General features: G+C 46.8%; 1 protein-coding gene across 1 annotated transcript in view; it reads left to right on the plus strand.

Annotated features, from left to right (window-relative positions):
- Nucleotides 1-19,414, plus strand: part of ACSS3 (acyl-CoA synthetase short chain family member 3) — a 91,336-nt gene that overhangs the window by 28,805 nt on the left and 43,117 nt on the right. Inside the window, exons 5-7 of the mRNA XM_066591484.1 lie at nucleotides 854-994; nucleotides 1,279-1,359; nucleotides 1,967-2,062. Of these exons, the coding sequence (XP_066447581.1) occupies nucleotides 854-994; nucleotides 1,279-1,359; nucleotides 1,967-2,062 (318 nt within the window). The remainder of the gene's footprint in view (nucleotides 1-853; nucleotides 995-1,278; nucleotides 1,360-1,966; nucleotides 2,063-19,414) is intronic.

The following is a 19,414-nucleotide window of genomic DNA, read 5'->3' on the forward strand; positions in this document are numbered from 1 at the left end:
CAATGTGAAAATTGATAAATGGGGAAAAGTACCTTTTTTTGCCTTGAACTCCAACATGACAACATTTGTTCTACAAATAAAACATGCATAATCCCCCCCCCCCTTTTTGTAAACTATATTGGACATGACAAAGAATATCTGTTTGAAACCATCTAATATATAATCTGATCTCCATTTCCAAATGTTTTTCATTTTATAAAACCTAGAAACAGACCAGATACAGTATGGCAACATATTGATAAAGCAACGTTTGAAAGCTTGCCAGTGATTTTCACTTATGAATTATTCTCAGTTGGATGGTTTAAATTGAAAGTTGGCAAAGTTCATCCTTATTAACTTAAAATATTATCTAAAAAAATCTATCACAGAAAGGCAAAAGAAACAATCACTTTCCAATCTCACTATCCAGTTTGACAGACAATGTAAAGGCCCGTTTACATGGCAAGATGATCGCTCACAATTCGTTCAAAAGATAACTTGAACGGCAGTTTTGAGCGATCATTTTGCATAAACTACTTAGTAGCTTATTAGGGTGCAAATGAAGCCCTTCGCTGAATGCAGATAACAGCTGGAGGTCTGTTATCTGCATTCAGCTCCATTGTTCTTGAGCGGGATAGCAGCTGAAAGAATACTATCAGCGCTATCCCACAGAGAACTCAGCGTGCAGTCTGATAAGATCGCAGGATGATTTTCAAGCTGGCTTGAAGTTAGCGATAAACAAATAGAAAACGATAGGCGCGTGTTTAGACTCAGCAATTATCGCTCAAAAGAGCTTTTGAGCGAACTTTCAGCGATAATTGTTGTGTCTAAATGGGCCTTAGCTCTACATTCCTAATTTTGTTTACTTTAACAGGAACAAGTGCCTCTCACTCAGGGGCGTGATCTTGATTGGACAGAGGAGATTGCAAAAGCTCATCCCCATGACTGTATTCCTCTTCCATCTAGTCACCCACTATATGTTCTGTATACATCAGGCACAACAGGAGTTCCGAAGGTGAGTCAAAGTATAGATGTATCCATGCTTACCTTTTCATGAACTTCAATTCCTTCTTTGCTATCCAATCAAGTGTATACCTTAGATGTATACTTCTTAACATGTGAGTCTACAGGGACAGATTGCTGACAACCGTTGGAGGTATCTGTCACAGGTATTTAGTGCAATTTTTAACATTAGAAACTGTCATATCATGCCACTCATCTCGGGATATGTTGAGTCAAGAGAAAAGTTAGGGAAGGACATGAGAAAAGTATATCATAGAAACTTTATTTCTCTATTAGGGCATTGTGAGAAGTACGGGAGGATATGCAGTGATGTTGAACTGGACAATGTCTGCTATCTATGGCTTGAAACCTGGTGAGGTAAGGAGAACTTTCGGGAAATGTGTAATTTAAGAGCATTTTCTACTCCATAGAATTACCACTGGTCTTTAGAAGTTGGACCGAAGTGTGTCATAAAAAAGAAAAAAAAAAAATATATATATATATATATATGTGTATATAATTTTTTTTTAAGAAGACTAAGTATTAGAGATGAGCGAGCGTACTCGCTAAGGCAAACTACTGGAGCGAGTATTACATTTTTGCAAGTACCTGCCCGTTCGTCTCAAAAGATTTGGTTGCCGGCGGGGGAGAGCGGGGAGGAACAGGGGGTGAGGTCTCTCTCTCCCTCTCTCCCGCTGGCACCCGACTCTTTTGAGACGAGCGGGCAGGTACTCGCAAAAGGCAATACTCGCTCGAGTAATTTGCCTTAGCGAGTACGCTCGCTCATCTCTACTAAGTATCTTCATATAGCACCGTCCTATTAATATGAAACCTCACCTTCTAGTAACCGTAACAAACCAGCTGTCTTCAATGAAAAAAATGTACTTTATCATCCCCATTTTTAGTTGCTTGATGTCCTTTCATTTCAAATGTTTAAAACCTCAAAGTCATTTAAATTGCTAACCTAAATATTTTAACTCTACAGGTATGGTGGGCAGCATCTGACTTAGGTTGGGTTGTCGGACACTCGTATATTTGTTATGGACCATTACTGCATGGGAACACAACAGTGTTGTATGAGGTATGACCTGGCTATATAGCAAGAGTATTTGTACAGGTTTAACCATGAGTGCCAGTAGAAAAAAAATTCTATTGTTTAATGATAATGAAAAAAAATTCCCTATGAAATGCACTCTTAATCTAAATCTGACGTTTTCCTAAGAGGGGCGTTCCCATCCCTTCAAAACAGGACCAAGATGGAAACCTGACTGCTTTACAGGGTGGCTGGGATGACGGAAACAGCTGAGCTACATTCTTTCTGTAACTCAAATAGTAGTCAATAGGAGTTACACAAACAACATAGCACAGTGAGATATACTGCCTCCACAGCTCTCAAGTTAAAGAAAGAGTGTAGCTTGCTGTGTTATGCTGTTTGCATACATCCCATTGAATTACAGAAACTGCACAGCACAAGGTCTCTGGTATTTCCATCCACCCAGCCAAAACATCCAGGGTAGCTAAGAGCCCTAAGTTCAGATAGATGTCCCACTTCTGAGACAAGCACTTATCAGTCTTGTATGGGATATAGTATGACTATGTCATAATATCTGATCTACTTACTATATATTTTTGTTTATTTAATGATTTCACTCCTCTAACCTTGTGGATCTTAATAAAGGTATATGTATGTAACTTAAATGGGCTACATCTCAGAGCCAAGAGCTAACTAAGTTTTCAATGTCATTTTTGTTTCTTCCATGATGAAGGGATTAAGAAATGCCTATATTGAAGTTGGAGAGCTTGTCACTGTTGGCCGGTGTTATTATTACTAGCAATGTAGTCCATTGTGTGAAATAATACAACGGGCTTAGAAAAAAAAGTCAGTCATTTTTTCACTTGTAATGAAACCTTAAATACAAAATGCTTAAGCATCTGTAGGATGATGATCCTCCCAGTGCAAGAATTGTGGGCCCTCTCCTAAAATGATGTTCCATGGGATTTAGCTTTTTTTTTTTTTTTTTCCAATTTGTAGTTTTTATAGTTTTAATTTGTATATGGAGGTTATTGTTTTTTACTAGTGTCGAGTGAACCTGAACAGTCAAATCCTGCTGTGGATTGGACTTTGTTCTTCCGTTGAAGGAAAAAACCTGTTGGCTTTCGGATTAGCACTGTTGTGTGCTGTGGTCCTAGATTCAAACCTGACCCCTAACCACATCAGGTTGTGTGTTCTTCCTGTATTTGTGTGGGCTGCATCTTCATCATACTAATAATAATCTTTATTTGTATAGCGCCAACTTATTCTGCAGCGCTATAATGATGATGATGATGATGATAACCTTTTACTTATATAGCGCTTACATTTATGGAGTAGTAAGGTTGGGTACCGCGGGATGCTTTCCCAGTGGAAATCTCGCAGTTTTGCCGCAGCAAAAATTACGCGGGATAAGCGCAGCTTCAAAACCCGCAGCGCGTAGCCGCGGGTTTTGGAGCGGCTTTGCCGCATGCTTTCCTGTTGTGGCCGGCTCTCCCATAGAGAGGAGCGAGGCCGCAACGGGAAAAAAAAAATGTACATGGTGTGGCATTGGAAACCGCGCCGGTTAATGCTGGCTTTGCCGCGACGATTGTCCACCCAGTGTGCAGCTGCTAACCCCGGGATTAGCAGCTGCAGGCGGATTTGCCGCAGGGAAATTCCGTGGCAAATGTTTCATGGCTCTTAGACCCTGTTATACACCAGTTTTAGGAGTATTGGGAAAGTTTGGGTTTTGGTTGAATTAAATCGGACTGAACTTTTTGCTGAATTCGGCAAACCGGTCAAATCGAACTTTTCAAAAGTTCACTTAACAGTATTTCTTAGCTTGCATCAGTTATATATAATTCTTTACAAATCGGTCCATGTTGAAAGATGTCTTTGGATACAATGTTTTTTGTAAAGGCTTTGTCAGAGTTGGGTAAGAATTTGCCTTGCTATGGTCCATGGACAATTTGAACTTTGTACTTGTAGTCCGATATTCACAAAGCCTTTTTCCTGGGGGAAGACCTACTTTCAGGGGGAGTTGCATACATACATATATACATATAATTTTTTTAAAGAAGTGACTAGCCCCCAGTATGCCTAAAATTTTATGTATGACGTTAAATATTGAAATTTCTCAGCATCCTTTTCTGTCGGACTACTTAGAAGATGCCGTCCCTCGTGAGGAGTTAGTCATTGAAGACTGGTGCTATCTCTGATCCCAGCCAGATGTTTGTTGCACATTACAGCTAACCCTCTCACTGCTGATAAGGGGAATGGATTTGGAGAAAAACCTTGTGTAAAGAGAGGTGTTCACCTTGTGTCATGATTTGAATGATGCAGCCCTAATCTATGGAACACCGTTAATGGCACATTCTGCAAATACAGCCTATACCAGTCATGATAGTTTTGCATACGGTGTACAGATTATACTTTATGTCTAGCATTTTCCCAAAGGGGCCCTATATTGACCTAGATTCCTTAAAATGTGCTTCTTTGAAATATTTTTCTTTCTCTGCTCTTGAAAGATTTAAAAAAGATCATTTCTAATTTGGCTTCGTCACCTGCTGCCGAAACATAAAACATGATCACTACCTGCAGATAAAAGCAAGGTATAAAAACCGCTTCTTGTTGCTATGGAAACAATATGCTCTCTGCGCCTTTTCATCAGTGCCTTTGTTTACATTAACAAAATAACTATGTAAACAGTGATCCCGTGACACGTACAAACATAAACATTTATATTCTTTTAGATTCATTATATTCTCCCATTTGCAGTAAGCCGCAAGCTGCGTAATAGTTTTCAAGCTAGCAAAGGACAAGGCGTTATTGTAAAATCGCACTTAGGCTATGTCTATTACATTATTACACTGGTGCCCTCTGTCCATTACTTTCCAACAATACTCTTACTATGTCCATTCTGCGATTTCCAAATAGTCCTCTGTAATGTCTATTCACCACTTGCCACCCAATTTGCAAGATGGACTACCATTGAGACTTTAATCCTTGATTAGAACCTTAAAATACCCAATTTCAAAGTGTGTAATCCTATAAAAAAGGAGACAGTTACGCTATCCCTATACTGACCCTACTCAAAATGGCCTTCCCTATCAATCTTGGGATACCCGCCCTGACAAAGGGATTCACAACAAGAATATTCTGTCTACATGCTGTTGTACCCTATATTCAGGGAATAAGGTAAATATCTTTATTACAAATTAAACATCCAAATGTATAGCAGTCTGATTTCTGGAAGGATGCTTCAAAGTATTAATTACACATAGAAATCACCTGGAACCTGGCACTCCTATATTATAATAATTCACTGTGGGAAAAGTAGTAGAATTGCTTGTGGAAAATCCACAGCCTTTGCCATAGCAGCATAGTGTGGTTTTACTAAAGCTCATTCATACACTGCAAAAAGAAAAATCCACAGTGTAAACGTACCTGTGGCGCAAGTTTTAAACCCACAACATGTCCGTTTTTTCCTGCAGATTTCACATTATGCAAATCCCAAACTAATTTCATTCACAAAAAGCTCATGTAAGCAAGTAGTGGAACATTGCTGATGAACTGAGAGTACTCTTAGGCCTCATTCACACGAGCGTGCATTTGCATAGGTGCGCACAAATCCGCGCATCCAACAAACGTTCCAAAACATTCACTTAATGGCAGCTGAGCGCTGCCTGTGATTGGTCACAGCACTCAGCCAATCACAGGCAGCGCTCAGCCATTCATTGAATGACAACTGAGCGCTGCCTGTGATTGGTCACAGTGCTCAGCCAATCACAGGCAGCGCTCTGCTATTCATTGAATTATATTTAAAGCCCTTCCTCAAAAATCACTGCGTGGGTGCCGGCACCCCATTGCTTTCAATGGGGCCGCCGGCAGCGGCATCCCCATTGAAATCAATTGTAGAGCTTTGCGATCCTCTGCCACAGCTGTGGCAGAGGATTATTTTACTCCCTGCAGGGAGTACCCTTTTCACTGAACACTGAAAGTGCTGTCACAGTGTTCAGTGACAAGGGGACTCCCCGCGGGGAATTTTGATGCGCAGCACAGACCTATGTGGTGCATGCATGTCCTATGTTTTACAAGTACATGCATTTGCACACCTGTAAAACATGGATATGTGAACACAGCATAGGGAACCAATGGTTCTAATAGACGTGCAGACATATGTACACACATAAACACGCTCATCTGAACGAGGCCTTAATCCAATCCTTCTAAAATGACAGTTTAGAAGAGCTGACAAGTCCCCTTTTAATTATTTTGGAGCTCCTTTTCTTTGAATTCTCATTTTGTGCCATTACTTTCTTATTCTTCCTGGAAGTGTGTGAATAAGTTTAAAACCAGATATTGCCATTTTTTTTTGTCAATAGGTCATATCCATACACATTCTGACACTATGAATACTGAATGGTTAATGTATTAAGGACAAGCCCCTATAATGAGGGTAAAAGAAATACCCAATTATTAATGTATTCATACATTTCTAGGAAGAAAAGCATAATGCAGAGATTTAAGAAAATGTGCTGCAGAATTGTTCTTTATTGGAAATTCCAAGTAGTTAGTGTGGCAGAAATACTCATTGTAGGTGGTTTTTAAGAATACCATTGATTTGGAATGTGTCGGTCATGTTCTGCTCCCCGCCTCTATCCTTTTTAATTAAAAAAAAAAAAAAGATTCCTTTTAATTGCATTTAAAGTAGTTCAGGTCTGCCAGTGTGAGTGTAAGGGGGTAAAATCCATTTAATGTGCCTGTCTGTATATGGGTGGACTTGTGTATGTTCAAGGATCTTCAGAGAGAGGTCGCATGATTTCAATCATTGTGGTTTTGTGGCTCTCGACTAAAGGGACATTTTACTCCAATTTTCTGATTACATCACTGCTAGGGATTAAAGCTGAGGGTGAGGAGGATAAGTCTCGCTCACCTACTAGAATCCTCAGGAACATTCTCAGGCTCCTGCTATGTAAGGAAAGTGGCATCACCGCTCCTGTGCACTCAACCAAAGGGACATTGGAGAGCAGCAGTATGGAGGGCAGCTCAAGCAGCAGCCGCCAGCAAAGACTCTTAAAGTGGTTTATAAAGCAATATGTAAGAATTGTGCCTTGTGTATTAAAGTATGTATCTAACCATTAGATACAAAAGGTGAAATCACACTCACCTGGTGTCCAAAGAGATAACCCTGGTTAGGAAAATCCCACCTGCACCATGTATCCAAGTTGGTGTTGTATAAAGACTTTGTCCACGATCCAGTTACCTGGAGAGGCGTCTGGAGATGAAAAACTCTCTGGAACACCAGGAGCTTTGGATATATGTCACCAAAGAAAATTGGAAAAATAGATTTGCGCTCTAATGGACCAAAGCGCGTTTCTTGTATGAAGTGCAGTAAAACTGCATTTAGGTTTTCATTAGAGATGAGCGAGCACCAAAATGCTCAGGTGCTCGTTGCTTGAGTCAAACTTTCCGCGATGCTCGAGGGTTCGTTTCAGGTAACGAACCCCATTGAAGTCAATGGGCGACTCGAGCATTTTTGTATATCACCCATGCTCCGCTAAGGTTTTCATTGGTGAAAATCTGGAAAACCCAAGAAAGTGATGGAAACGACACAGAAACGGATAGGGCAGGCGAGGGGCTACATGTTGGGCTGCATCTCAAGTTCACAGGTCCCACTATTAAGCCACAATAGCGGCAAGAGTGGGCCCCCCCCCCCCCCCCCCAACAATTTTTACTTCGGACAAACCCTCATTAGCAAGGCACACCTTAGCTAAGCACCACACTACCTCCAACTAAGCACAATCACTGTCTGCGGGACACACCACTGCCTCTTCTCCTGGGTTACATGCTGCCCAACCCCCCCCGCACGACCCAGTGTCCACAGCGCACACCAAAGTGTCCCTGCGCAGCCTTCAGCTGCCCTCATGCCACATGCTGGACTCATAGCCACACCACCCTTATGTCTATTTATAAGTGCGTCTGCCATGAGGAGGAATCGGAGGCACACACTGCAGAGGGTTGGCAGGGCCAGGCAGCGACCCTCTTCGAAAGGGGGGGGGGGTGATGGCCCACAATGCTGTACAGAAGCAATGAGAAATCCAATCCTGTGCCACCTCCGTCAGGAGCTGCAAACGTGGGCATAGCAATGGGGAATCCATGTGCCACACAGTATTCATTCTGTCAAGGTGTCGCATAGCTCAATCCACACCGCAAGGGGAAAGCCATCAGCGCTCTGCCCCCTACCCAAGTCAGTCAGTATCTTTGTGCCAGACAGGTCAAACACCGCGATGGGAACTAAGTTTGCACCAATAGCATAGGTGGGTCCTAGGAAACCCAAGACATGAACCAAAAATTGATCTGAGCGGCCAAACATGGCAGACTTGCACTGCGCCCACGACATAGGCCTCTGCACAAACCCTCAGTAATCGTGGTCCTACAGCGGACTCCAATGCTAGCGTAGCTGTGCACGTCTCATTAGCGCTGTATTGCTCCTGAAGTTTGTCCCAATGCAGTGCCCCGGATAGTAGAGCTAACGTCAGATGAAATACAGGTGGGCTTCGGCCCACACTGCATGCCCCAGTCAGACTGGGGTTTTCTATAAGTAGTCACAGGCAGGTACAACTCCGCAATGGGAATTCTGTGTGCACCCACAGCATGGGTGGGTCCCAGGAAGCCACCGGCGGTACATCAATAAATCCCCATCAGATTAAATGCAGGTGGGCTTCGGCCCACACTGCACGCCCCAGTCTGACCGGGGTTTTTAATACATAGGGGAGTTGTTCCTGCCTGTGTCTATGTGAAGTCCCTGTGGACCCACAGCATGGGTGGCTCCCTGGAACCCACCGGCGGTACATAAATACATCCAATTGCAGTGCCCTGGACAGCAGAGCTAATGTCAGATTAAATACAGGTGGGCTTCGGTCCACACTGCATGCCCCAGTCAGACTGGGGTTCTTTATAAGTAGACAGAGGCAGTTACAACTCTCTAATGTGAAGTCCGTGTGCACCCACAGCATGGGTGGCTCCCTGGAACCCACCGGCGGTACATAAATATATCCCATTGCAGTGCCCTGGACAGCAAAGCTAACGTCTGATTACATACAGGTGGGCTTTGGCCAAGAATGTTTTTTCATTGTTGGAGGAGGAGGACGGGGAAGTTTTTGAGGCAGTACGTGTCCTGTCCCCGTGTCCATGGTTATATGCACCTTACCAGTAACCGCGTTGATGGGATAGTGGTCGCGACTGTGGACCTATTAGCGTGGTTTTATTTCATTGGTTTTCGGAATGTGACCAGGATTAAGTGGTGGGGGGGCTTTCTTATTGTGTCGTTTAAGGTGAAATTCTTGGACTGCCGCCAGACGGACCACTGCGAAAGCATTTGCCAAGAATGTTTTCATTGTTGGAGGAGGAGGACGGGGATGTTTTTGAGGCAGTACTTGTCCTGTCCCCGTGTCCGTGGTTATATGCACCTTCCCATTGACCACATCGCTGAAAAGTTGTCGCGCCTGGGTACCTAGTAGCACGGCCTCACCATGATCATGTCTTTGGGAAGCCTCCGTTTCCACAACCCTGTAACATAGCAGTAGCAGCAGTATAGGCAGACCCCAGTAACAGTTACGTAGAAGCAGTATGGGCAAAGCAGTAGATTCACATTTCCCTGGCAGCAGTGTAGGGAGAGCACAGCATTTGTAGCAGCGTAGTAAGACCCCAGTAACAGTTACGTAGAAGCAGTATGGGCAAAGCAGCAGATTCACATTTCCCTGGCAGCAGTGTAGGAAGAGCACAGCATTTGTAACAGTTCATTAGTAGCAGTGTAGTAAGACCCCAGTAACAGTTACGTAGAAGCAGTATGGGCAAAGCAGCAGATAAACATTTCCCTGGCAGCAGTGTAGGGAGAGCATAGTATTTGTAACATTTCAGTAGTAGCAGTATAGGCAGACCCCAGTAACATTTACATAGAAGCAGTATGGGCAGAGCCCACTATTAGTTACATTTCTGTTATAGCAGTATAGACATGCCCCAGTAACATTTCCGTTGAAGCATTATGGGCAGAGCCCAGTATTAGTAAAATTACAGTAGTAACAGTATACACCAACCAAGGTAACATTTCAGAAGCAGAAGTATCGGCAGACCGAAGTAACATTTCTGTTGCTGAAGTATAGTCAGACCCCTGTAGCATTACTGTGGCAGAAGTATAGGTAGGCAGAACAGAGTTACATTTCTGTAGCAAATGTGTAGGCCAACCCCAGACACAGTGGTGTACCATGTGTGCAGGCGAAGCCCATGAAAATCACTTGGATTACATTGTAGGCGAGTGCCCGAAAAATTGTTGTACCGACAGTACAAATGTACCCCAGAAAAACCCAGAGGGCAGGTGAAACCCATTAATCGCTTAGCGTAGTGTGACTTAATTTTTAACTAGGCCTGGAGGCAGCCCAGTCAAAATAAAAATTAGTTCAGGTGGAAGTTTCAATGCTTTAATGAGAATTGAAACAGATAAATATTATTTAGAAAAGCGACATACTGTCTTCCCCCACCTCCGTTTCCGCCCGCAAAGCATCAGGCTTTATGCATTGCAGGGAACTTCTCAATAGGCATAGCAGGGGAATGGTGACGCTAATGATTGCAGCATCGCCGCTCACCATCAGGGTGGACTCCTCAAAATTTCCAAGGACCTGGCAGATATCTGCCATCCAGGCCCACTCCTCTGTAAAGAATTGAGGAGGCTGACTCCCACTTCGCCGCCCATGTTGGAGTTGGTATTCCACTATAGCTCTACGCTGCTCATACAGCCGGGACAATATGTGAAGCGTAGAGTTCCACCGTGTGGGCACATCGCAAAGCAGTTGGTGCACTGGCAGATTAAACCGATGTTGCAGGGTGGCAGCTTCCGTGTTGGACTTGCGGAAATGTGCGCTGACCCGGCGCACCTTGCCGAGGAGGTCTGACAAGTGTGGATAGCCTTTCAGAAACCGCTGAACCACCAAATTAAAGACGTGGGCCAGGCATGGCACATGCATGAGGCTGCCGAGCTGCAGAGCCGCCACCAGGTTACGGCCCTTGTCACACACGACCATGCCCGGTTAGAGGCTCAGTGGCGAAAGCCAGCGGTCGGTCTGCTCTGTCAGACCGTGCAACAGTTCGTGGGCCGTGTGCCTCTTCTCTCGTAAGCTGATTAGTTTCAGCACGGCCTGCTGACGCTTGCCCACCGCGGTGCTGCCGCGCCGCGCCACACCGACTGCTGGCGACGTGCTGCTGCTGACAAGTCTTGATTGCGAGGTAGAGGTTGCGTTGTTGGAGGAGGAGGAGGAAGGTTTAGTGGAGGTGGCATACATTCTGGGGGTGGGTGGTACTTGAGCGGTCCCAGGCTCTGACTTGGTCCCAGGCTCCACTAAATTCACCCAATGTGCCATCAGGGAGATATAGTGGCCCTGCCCGCCTGTGCTTGTCCACGTGTCCGTTGTTAAGTGGACCTTGGCAGTAACAGAGTTGGTGAGGGCGCGTACAATGTTGCGTGAGACTTGGTCGTGCAGGGCTGGGACGGCACACAGTGAAAAATAGTGGCGACTGGGCACAGGGTAGCGCGGGGCTGCTGCCGCCATCATGTTTTTGAACGCCTCAGTTTCCACCATCCTGTAGGGGAGCATCTCCAGGCTGATCAATTTGGCTATGTGGACATTTAAAGCTTGAGCGTGCGGGTGCGTGGCAGCGTATTTGTGCTTTCGCTCCAACGATTCTCTTAGCGACAGCTGGACACTGCGCTGAGAGACATTGCTGGATGGGGCCGAGGACAGCGGAGGTGAGGGTGTGGGTCCAGGCCAGGAGACGGTCGTGCCTGTGTCGTGAGAGGTGGGTTGGATCTCAGTGGCAGGTTGGGGCCCAGGGGGAGAGGCAGTGGCGCAAGCTGGAGGCGGTGAACGGCCTTCGTCCCACCTTGTGGGGTGCTTGACCATCATATGCCTGCGCATGCTGGTGGTGGTAGCTCCCCCGCTGATCTTGGTGCAACAAAGGTTGCACACTACTGTTCGTCGGTCGTCCGCCGTCTCAGTGAAAAACTGACAGACCTTTTGAGCACCTTGACCTCTGCACGGTGGCTTGGCGCGAGGGGGTGCTTTGGGAAACAGCTGGTGCATTATTCGCTCTGGCCCTGCCTCTACCCCTGGCCACCCCACTGCCTCTTCGAACCTGTCCTGCGGCTGCAATTGCCTCACCCTCTGAAGACCTGTCCTCAGTTCGCTTATCACACCAGGTGGGGTCAGTCACCTCATCGTCCAGCGGCTCTTCCTCCGAATCCTCTGTGCGCTCCTCCCCCCTCGGACTTACTGCCCTTGCTACTACCTCATTGATAGACAACTGTGTCTCATCGTCATCGTCCTCCTCACCCACTGAAAGCTCTTGAGACAGTTGCTGGAAGTCCCCAGCCTCATCCCCCGGACCCCAGGAACTTTCCAAAGGTTGGGCATCGGTCACGACAAACTCCTCCGGTGGGAGAGGAACCATTGCTGCCCAATCTGGGCAGGGGCCCGAGAACAGTTCCTGGGAGTCTGCCTGCTCCTCAGAATGTGGCATTTTAATGGACTGAGGAGGCTGGGAGGAAGGAGGAGCAGCAGCCAGAGGATTCAGAGTTGCAGCAGTGGACGGCGTAGAAGACTGGGTGGTCGATAGATTGCTGGATGCACTTTCTGCCATCCACGACAGGACCTGCTCACACTGCTCATTTTTTAATAAAGGTCTATGACGTGGACCCACAAATTGTGATATGAAGCTGGGGACCCCAGAAACTGTCCTCTCTCCTACTCCCGCAGCAGCCGGCTGCGATTCACCTGGACCAGGAACTCGTCCTATGCCCACACCCTCACTTGGGACTCCGCGTCCACGTCCTCTACCCCTACCCCTACCCCTTAGCATGCTGGATTAAGAATCGAGCAGAGACAGAGTGGTGTAAAAATGTTTGTGAATTAAAATAATTTGAAGGTTTCTTGGCGTACACTTAGAGGCAGACTGAGCTGAGGCAATGCAAAGTGCGGACAGAAAAATATTTAAATGAAGGCTGCACTTAGGCCTTGCTGTGCACTATGCAGTTTGGATGGGCGCGAAGTTCCACAGGCCACGCAGGCAAATGCACTGGGTCACCGGTAGCCATAAAAAGGATTTCTTTTTTAAACCTCATGTTTTTTCTAGGCAATGCAGGCTGAGGCTATGCAGTGTGTATTGCACTTTCAATGTATGGCCGTCTGACACACCGTGCAATTGTCAGACAAGACAGCACGCGTATAACACAGAGCGGCGTAGAAAATTTGTGGTTTCTTGGCGTACACTTAGAGGCAGACTAAGCTGACGCAACGCAAAGTGCGGACAGAAAAATATTTAAATGAAGGCTGCACGCAGGCTCTGCTGTGCAATACTGAGGTACTACAACTCCCAGCAATTACGGAGTTAAATGCACACGGTCACAGGTTGCCCTAAGAAGAACCATTGGGGTTCTTGTAGACAGGATTCTACACTACCACTGTCCCTGCCTGACCAATACTGCCCCTATACTCAAGTACAGCCTGCAGCCTGAGAACGCTACAGCCTGCACGCCCGATATACATTAAAAAAAAATGTGCGAAACTGCTCACAGCAGCCACAACGGTAATGCACTAGGTGAGCTGTGGCCCTAAGAAGGGCCGTTGTGGTTCTTGAAGACGCTAACACTGTCCCTATAGCAGCAGCACTTTCCCTGATCTCTCCCAGTGTGTGTCTGTGGCGAGCCGGTCACCGGTAGCCATAAAAAGGATTTCTTTTTTAAACCTCATGTTTTTTCTAGGCAATGCAGGCTGAGGCTATGCAGTGTGTATTGCACTTTCAATGTATGGCCGTCTGACACACCGTGCAATTGTCAGACAAGACAGCACGCGTATAACACAGAGCGGCGTAGAAAATTTGTGGTTTCTTGGCGTACACTTAGAGGCAGACTAAGCTGACGCAACGCAAAGTGCGGACAGAAAAATATTTAAATGAAGGCTGCACGCAGGCTCTGCTGTGCAATACTGAGGTACTACAACTCCCAGCAATTACGGAGTTAAATGCACACGGTCACAGGTTGCCCTAAGAAGAACCATTGGGGTTCTTGTAGACAGGATTCTACACTACCACTGTCCCTGCCTGACCAATACTGCCCCTATACTCAAGTACAGCCTGCAGCCTGAGAACGCTACAGCCTGCACGCCCGATATACATTAAAAAAAAATGTGCGAAACTGCTCACAGCAGCCACAACGGTAATGCACTAGGTGAGCTGTGGCCCTAAGAAGGGCCGTTGTGGTTCTTGAAGACGCTAACACTGTCCCTATAGCAGCAGCACTTTCCCTGATCTCTCCCAGTGTGTGTCTGTGGCGAGCCGCGGGTGGGGCAGATTTAAATACTCGGGGGTCACTTGATCTCGCCAGCCACTCACTGCAGGGGGGTGGGATAGGGTTGGAACGTCACAGGAGGAAGTTGTAATGCCTTCCCTGTGTTTCTATTGGGCAGAAAAGGGCGCAAATTTCTCAGGGAAGGAAATGTAATGGAGTCGAGTGCCGCGTGGTGCTCGTCTCGAGTAACGAGCGTCTCGTACACCCTAATACTCGAACGAGTATGAAGCTCGGACGAGTGCGCTCGCTCATCTCTAGTTTTCATCCTTTTTTAGAAGTATATTTTGCCACGCGTTTCTGCACAACAAGTGCCTTTTTCAAGCATAAAATAACACATAGTGTGTGTGTCTATCTTACTATGAGGAGTCCGTCTCGAGTACCACGTGATACATTCTGGCGTCTTCTATGGGGAGGAACCTTTCCTCTGGGTCATATGTCATATGTCCTGTCTATGAAATGCAGAGTGTGTTCCAATGTTTGACAAAGCTTTATCAATCATGCTTCTTATTAACATGACACACTTAAAGGGGTTGTCCCGCGGCAGCAAGTGGGTCTATACACTTCTGTATGGCCATATTAATGCACTTTGTAATGTACATTGTGTATTAATTATGAGCCATACAGAAGTTATAAAAAGTTTTTCACTTACCTGCTCCGCTGCTGGCGTCCTCGTCTCCATGGTTGCCGTCTAATTTTCGCCGTCTAAAATGGTCGAATGGCCAAATTAGACGCGCTTGCGCAGTCAGGGTCTTCTTATCTTCTCAATGGGGCTCCGTGTAGCTCCGCCCCGTCACGTGCCGATTCCAGCCAATCAGGAGGCTGGAATCGGCAATGGACCGCACAGAAGAGCTGCGGTCCACGGAGGAAGAAGATCCCGGCGGCCATCTTCAACCGGTAAGTATAGAAGTCACCGGAGCGCGGGGATTCAGGTAAGCGCTGAGCGGTTTTTTTTTTTAAGTCCCTGCATCGGGGTTGTCTCGCGCCGAACGGGGGGGGGGGGGGGTTGAAAAAAAAAAAAACCCGTTTCGGCGCGGGACAACCCCTTTAACATTAGAATGTACTTTCTAATAGACATATCTATTCCAATTGGTGACAGTTGTCAGTGCTATGTACAACTAATAAAGGTCATTTTCTTACGGATCTTCTACTGATACATCATAAACAATTACAGTATACAATTAAAAAATGATATTGGTTATAAAACAATGAATTAGACACAATAATATAATACATGTAAACCTGCTAAAAATCTTTTTTATGTAGAAATATTTTTTATATGTATAAAAATTCCATTTTCCTTTCATATTAATAAGAAGCATGATTGATAAAGCTCTGGTAAACATTGGAACGCAGCATGCGTTCCATTGTCAGGACACGTGATTTACATATGACCCAGAGGGAAAGTTCCTTCTCCATAGAAGATGTCAGAATGTAGCACGGGGTACTTGAGACAGACTCCTCATTGTAACTTGGCGCATATAGCTAGATGGATATAGATATATAATGTATATGTTAATTTATGCTTGGAAAAAGGCACTTTTGTTGTGCCGAAACGCGTGGCAAAATATACTTGTAATAAAAAGGATGACAACCTTAATGCAGGTTTATTGCACATCATACAAGAAGTGCACCTTTGGTCCATAAGAGCGCAGAGCTATTTTTTTCAATTTTTTTTTTTTGTCAACTTAAAGTGGCTGAAGTCTATTCCAGGCCAGTGCCACAGGAAATTTCCCCATGCAGGGGAGCTACTAGTGGGGAGCCTAAGAAATGGGTCCCTTGGACCAGACCAGCAAGCCCTGATGACCAGGGGCTGAACCTTATGACCGCATCATGGATTTGTAGAAGCATCTGCATGAGTGCGCTATGACAGCGTTTTGTTAAATCCCTGACCATGGTTGAGGTCACGGACCTAATGGACTGTGTTACTGCAGGTGCAGTTAACATGGCACCATAGTGGGGTAAATGCAAGTCCTTGCAGAATATTTATGTTATGCAGTTATAATATACAGTGTAATAATAATAATAAATAATAATCTTTATTTGTATAGCGCCAACTTATTCCGCAGCGTGTGTGCTGTAAGATGTCATGTGAAATGTATATGATAAAGGATGTAATGACGCAGCAAGGCACTGGATATTGTGGAGTAGCATGTAGAGATGGATGTGAAACCGCAAGTTATTAATGTGAGAAAACAGCCTTAGAAGAAATGATGTCTACTATGTGTTTTGATGTGTTGGAATTGGGCATTATTAAGGAAGACCTGTGAGACACATGCTTTGTTGTGGCCAACTAGGAGAAGGTGCATCAGCGGGTTTCGCTGGATAATGGAAAGTAAAATGCAAAGGGACTAGAGATGAGCGAACGTACTCGTCCGAGCTTGATACTCGTTCGAGTATTAGCGTGTTCGAGATGCTCGTTACTCGTAGCGAGCACCACGCGATGTTCGTGTTACTTTCACTTTCATCTCTGAGACGTTAGTGCGCTTTTCTGGCCAATTGAAAGACAAGGAAGGCATTACAACTTCCCCCTGTGACGTTCAAGCCCTATACCACCCCACTGCAGTGAGTGGCTGGCGAGATCAGGTGTCACCCGAGTATAAAAATCGGCCCCTCCCGCGGCTCGCCTCAAATGCGTTGTGACATAGCTGAGGGACAGTGCTGTTGGTGCCGGAGCTGCTATAGGGAGAGTGTTAGGAGTTAGTGTAGGCTTCAAGAACCCCAACGGTCCTTCTTAGGGCCACATCTAACCATGTGCAGTAGTGTGGAGGCTGCTTTTAGCAGTGTTGCACATTTTTTTTTTTTTTTGGTATATCGGCCGTGCAGAGCATTGCGCCCTGCAGTAATACTCCAGGGACAGAAGTGTGGAGGCAGGGAGAGCGTTAGGAGTTATTGTAGGCTTCAAGAACCCCAACGGTCCTTCTTAGGGCCACATCTAACCGTTTGCAGTAGTGTGGAGGCTGCCTTTTGCAGTGTTGCACATTTTTTTTTTTTTTTGGTATATCGGCCGTGCAGAGCATTGCGCCCTGCAGTAATAGTCCAGGGACAGAAGTGTGGAGGCAGGGACAGAAGGCCTATATTATTGATTGAATATACACAGTGGGCCTTTTCAAAAAAATATTGGGCAAAAAATGTATTTGGCCTGCCTGTCACTGTGCTCAGTGTTCTGGGTCCGTGTGTGCTGGGTGTAGTACTTTAACAAAATCATACGCAGCCAGCTAAGTGTTACAGCAGGCGTGCGCCAAATTATTTCCTGGCGTTCCGTAAGCGAAGTCAGCCTCCAACCACAGGCCAATAAGCGGCACGTTTAATTACAGCGTTCTGTTTCTGCATTACTGGTAATACAGCATGCTGAGGGGTAGGGGTAGGCCTAGAGGACGTGGGCGCGGCCGAGGACGCGGAGGCCCTAGTCCGGGTGTGGGCACAGGCCGAGCTCCTGATCCAGGTGTATCGCAGCCGACTGCTGCGGGATTAGGAGAGAGGCACGTTTCTGGCGTCCCCACATTTATAGTACATTTAATGGGTCCACGCGGTAGACCTTTATTAGAAAATGAGCAGTGTGAGCAGGTCCTGTCGTGGATGGCAGAAAGTGCATCCAGCAACCTATCGTCCACCCACAGTTCTGCGCCGTCCACTGCTGCAACTCAGAATCCTCTGTCTGCTGCTCCTCCTTCCTCCCAGCCTCCTCACTCCATGAAAATGAGACATTCTGAGGAGCGGGCAGACTCCCAGGAACTGTTCTTGGGCCCCTGCTCAGATTGGGCAGCAGTGGTTCCTCTCCCACCAGAGGAGTTTATCGTGACTGATGCCCAACCATTGCAAAGTTCCCGGGGTCCGGGGGATGAGGCTGGGGACTTCCGGCAACTGTCTCAAGACCTTTCAGTGGGTGAGGAGGCCGATGACGATGAGACACAGTTGTCTATCAGTGAGGTAGTAGTAAGGGCATTAAGTCCGAGGGAGGAGCGCACCGAGGATTCTGAGGAAGAGCAGCAGGACAATGAGGTGACTGACCCCACCTGGTTTGCTACGCCTACTGAGGACAGGTCTTCAGAGGGGGAGGCAAGGGCAGCATCAGGGCAGGTTGCAAGAGGCAGTGCGGTGGCCAGGGGTAGAGGCAGGGCCAGACCGAATAATCCACCAACTGTTTCCCAAAGCGCCCCCTCGCGCCATGCCACCCTGCAGAGGCCGAGGTGCTCAAAGGTCTGGCAGTTTTTCACTGAGAGTGCAGACGACCGACAAACAGTGGTGTGCAACCTTTGTCGCGCCAAGATCAGCCGGGGAGCCACCACCACCAGCCTCACCACCACCAGCATGCGCAGACATATGATGGCCAAGCACCCCACAAGGTGGGACGAAGGCCGTTCACCGCCTCCGGTTTGCACCGCTGCCTCTCCCCCTGTGCCCCAACCTGCCACTGAGATCCAACCCCGCTCTGAGGACACAGGCACTACCGTCTCCTGGCCTGCACCCACACCCTCACCTCCGCTGTCCTCGGCCCCATCCACCAATGTCTCTCAGCGCACCGTCCAGCCGCCGCTAGCGCAAGTGTTTGAGCGCAAGTACGACGCCACGCACACGCACGCTCAAGCGTTAAACGTGCACATAGCCAAATTTATCAGCCTGGAGATGCTGCCGTATAGGGTTGTGGAAACGGAGTCCTTCAAAAGTATGATGGCGGCGGCGGCGGCCCCGCGCTACTCAGTTCCCAGTCGCCACTACTTTTCCCGATGTGCCGTCCCAGCCCTGCACGACCACGTCTCCCGCAACATTGTACGCGCCCTCACCAACACGGTTACTGCCAAGGTCCACTTAACAACGGACACGTGGACAAGCACAGGCGGGCAGGGCCACTATATCTCCCTGACGGCACATTGGGTGAATTTAGTGGAGGCTGGAACAGAGTCAGAGCCTGGGACCGCTCACGTCCTACCCACCCCCAGAATTGCGGGGCACAGCTCGGTGGTGGTATCTGCGGCGGTGTATGCTTCCTCCACTAAAGCACCCTCCTCCTCCAACGCAACCTCTGT

Source organism: Eleutherodactylus coqui, chromosome 2 (assembly GCF_035609145.1).
Source record: "Eleutherodactylus coqui strain aEleCoq1 chromosome 2, aEleCoq1.hap1, whole genome shotgun sequence".
NCBI classification, from domain to species: domain Eukaryota; kingdom Metazoa; phylum Chordata; class Amphibia; order Anura; family Eleutherodactylidae; genus Eleutherodactylus; species Eleutherodactylus coqui.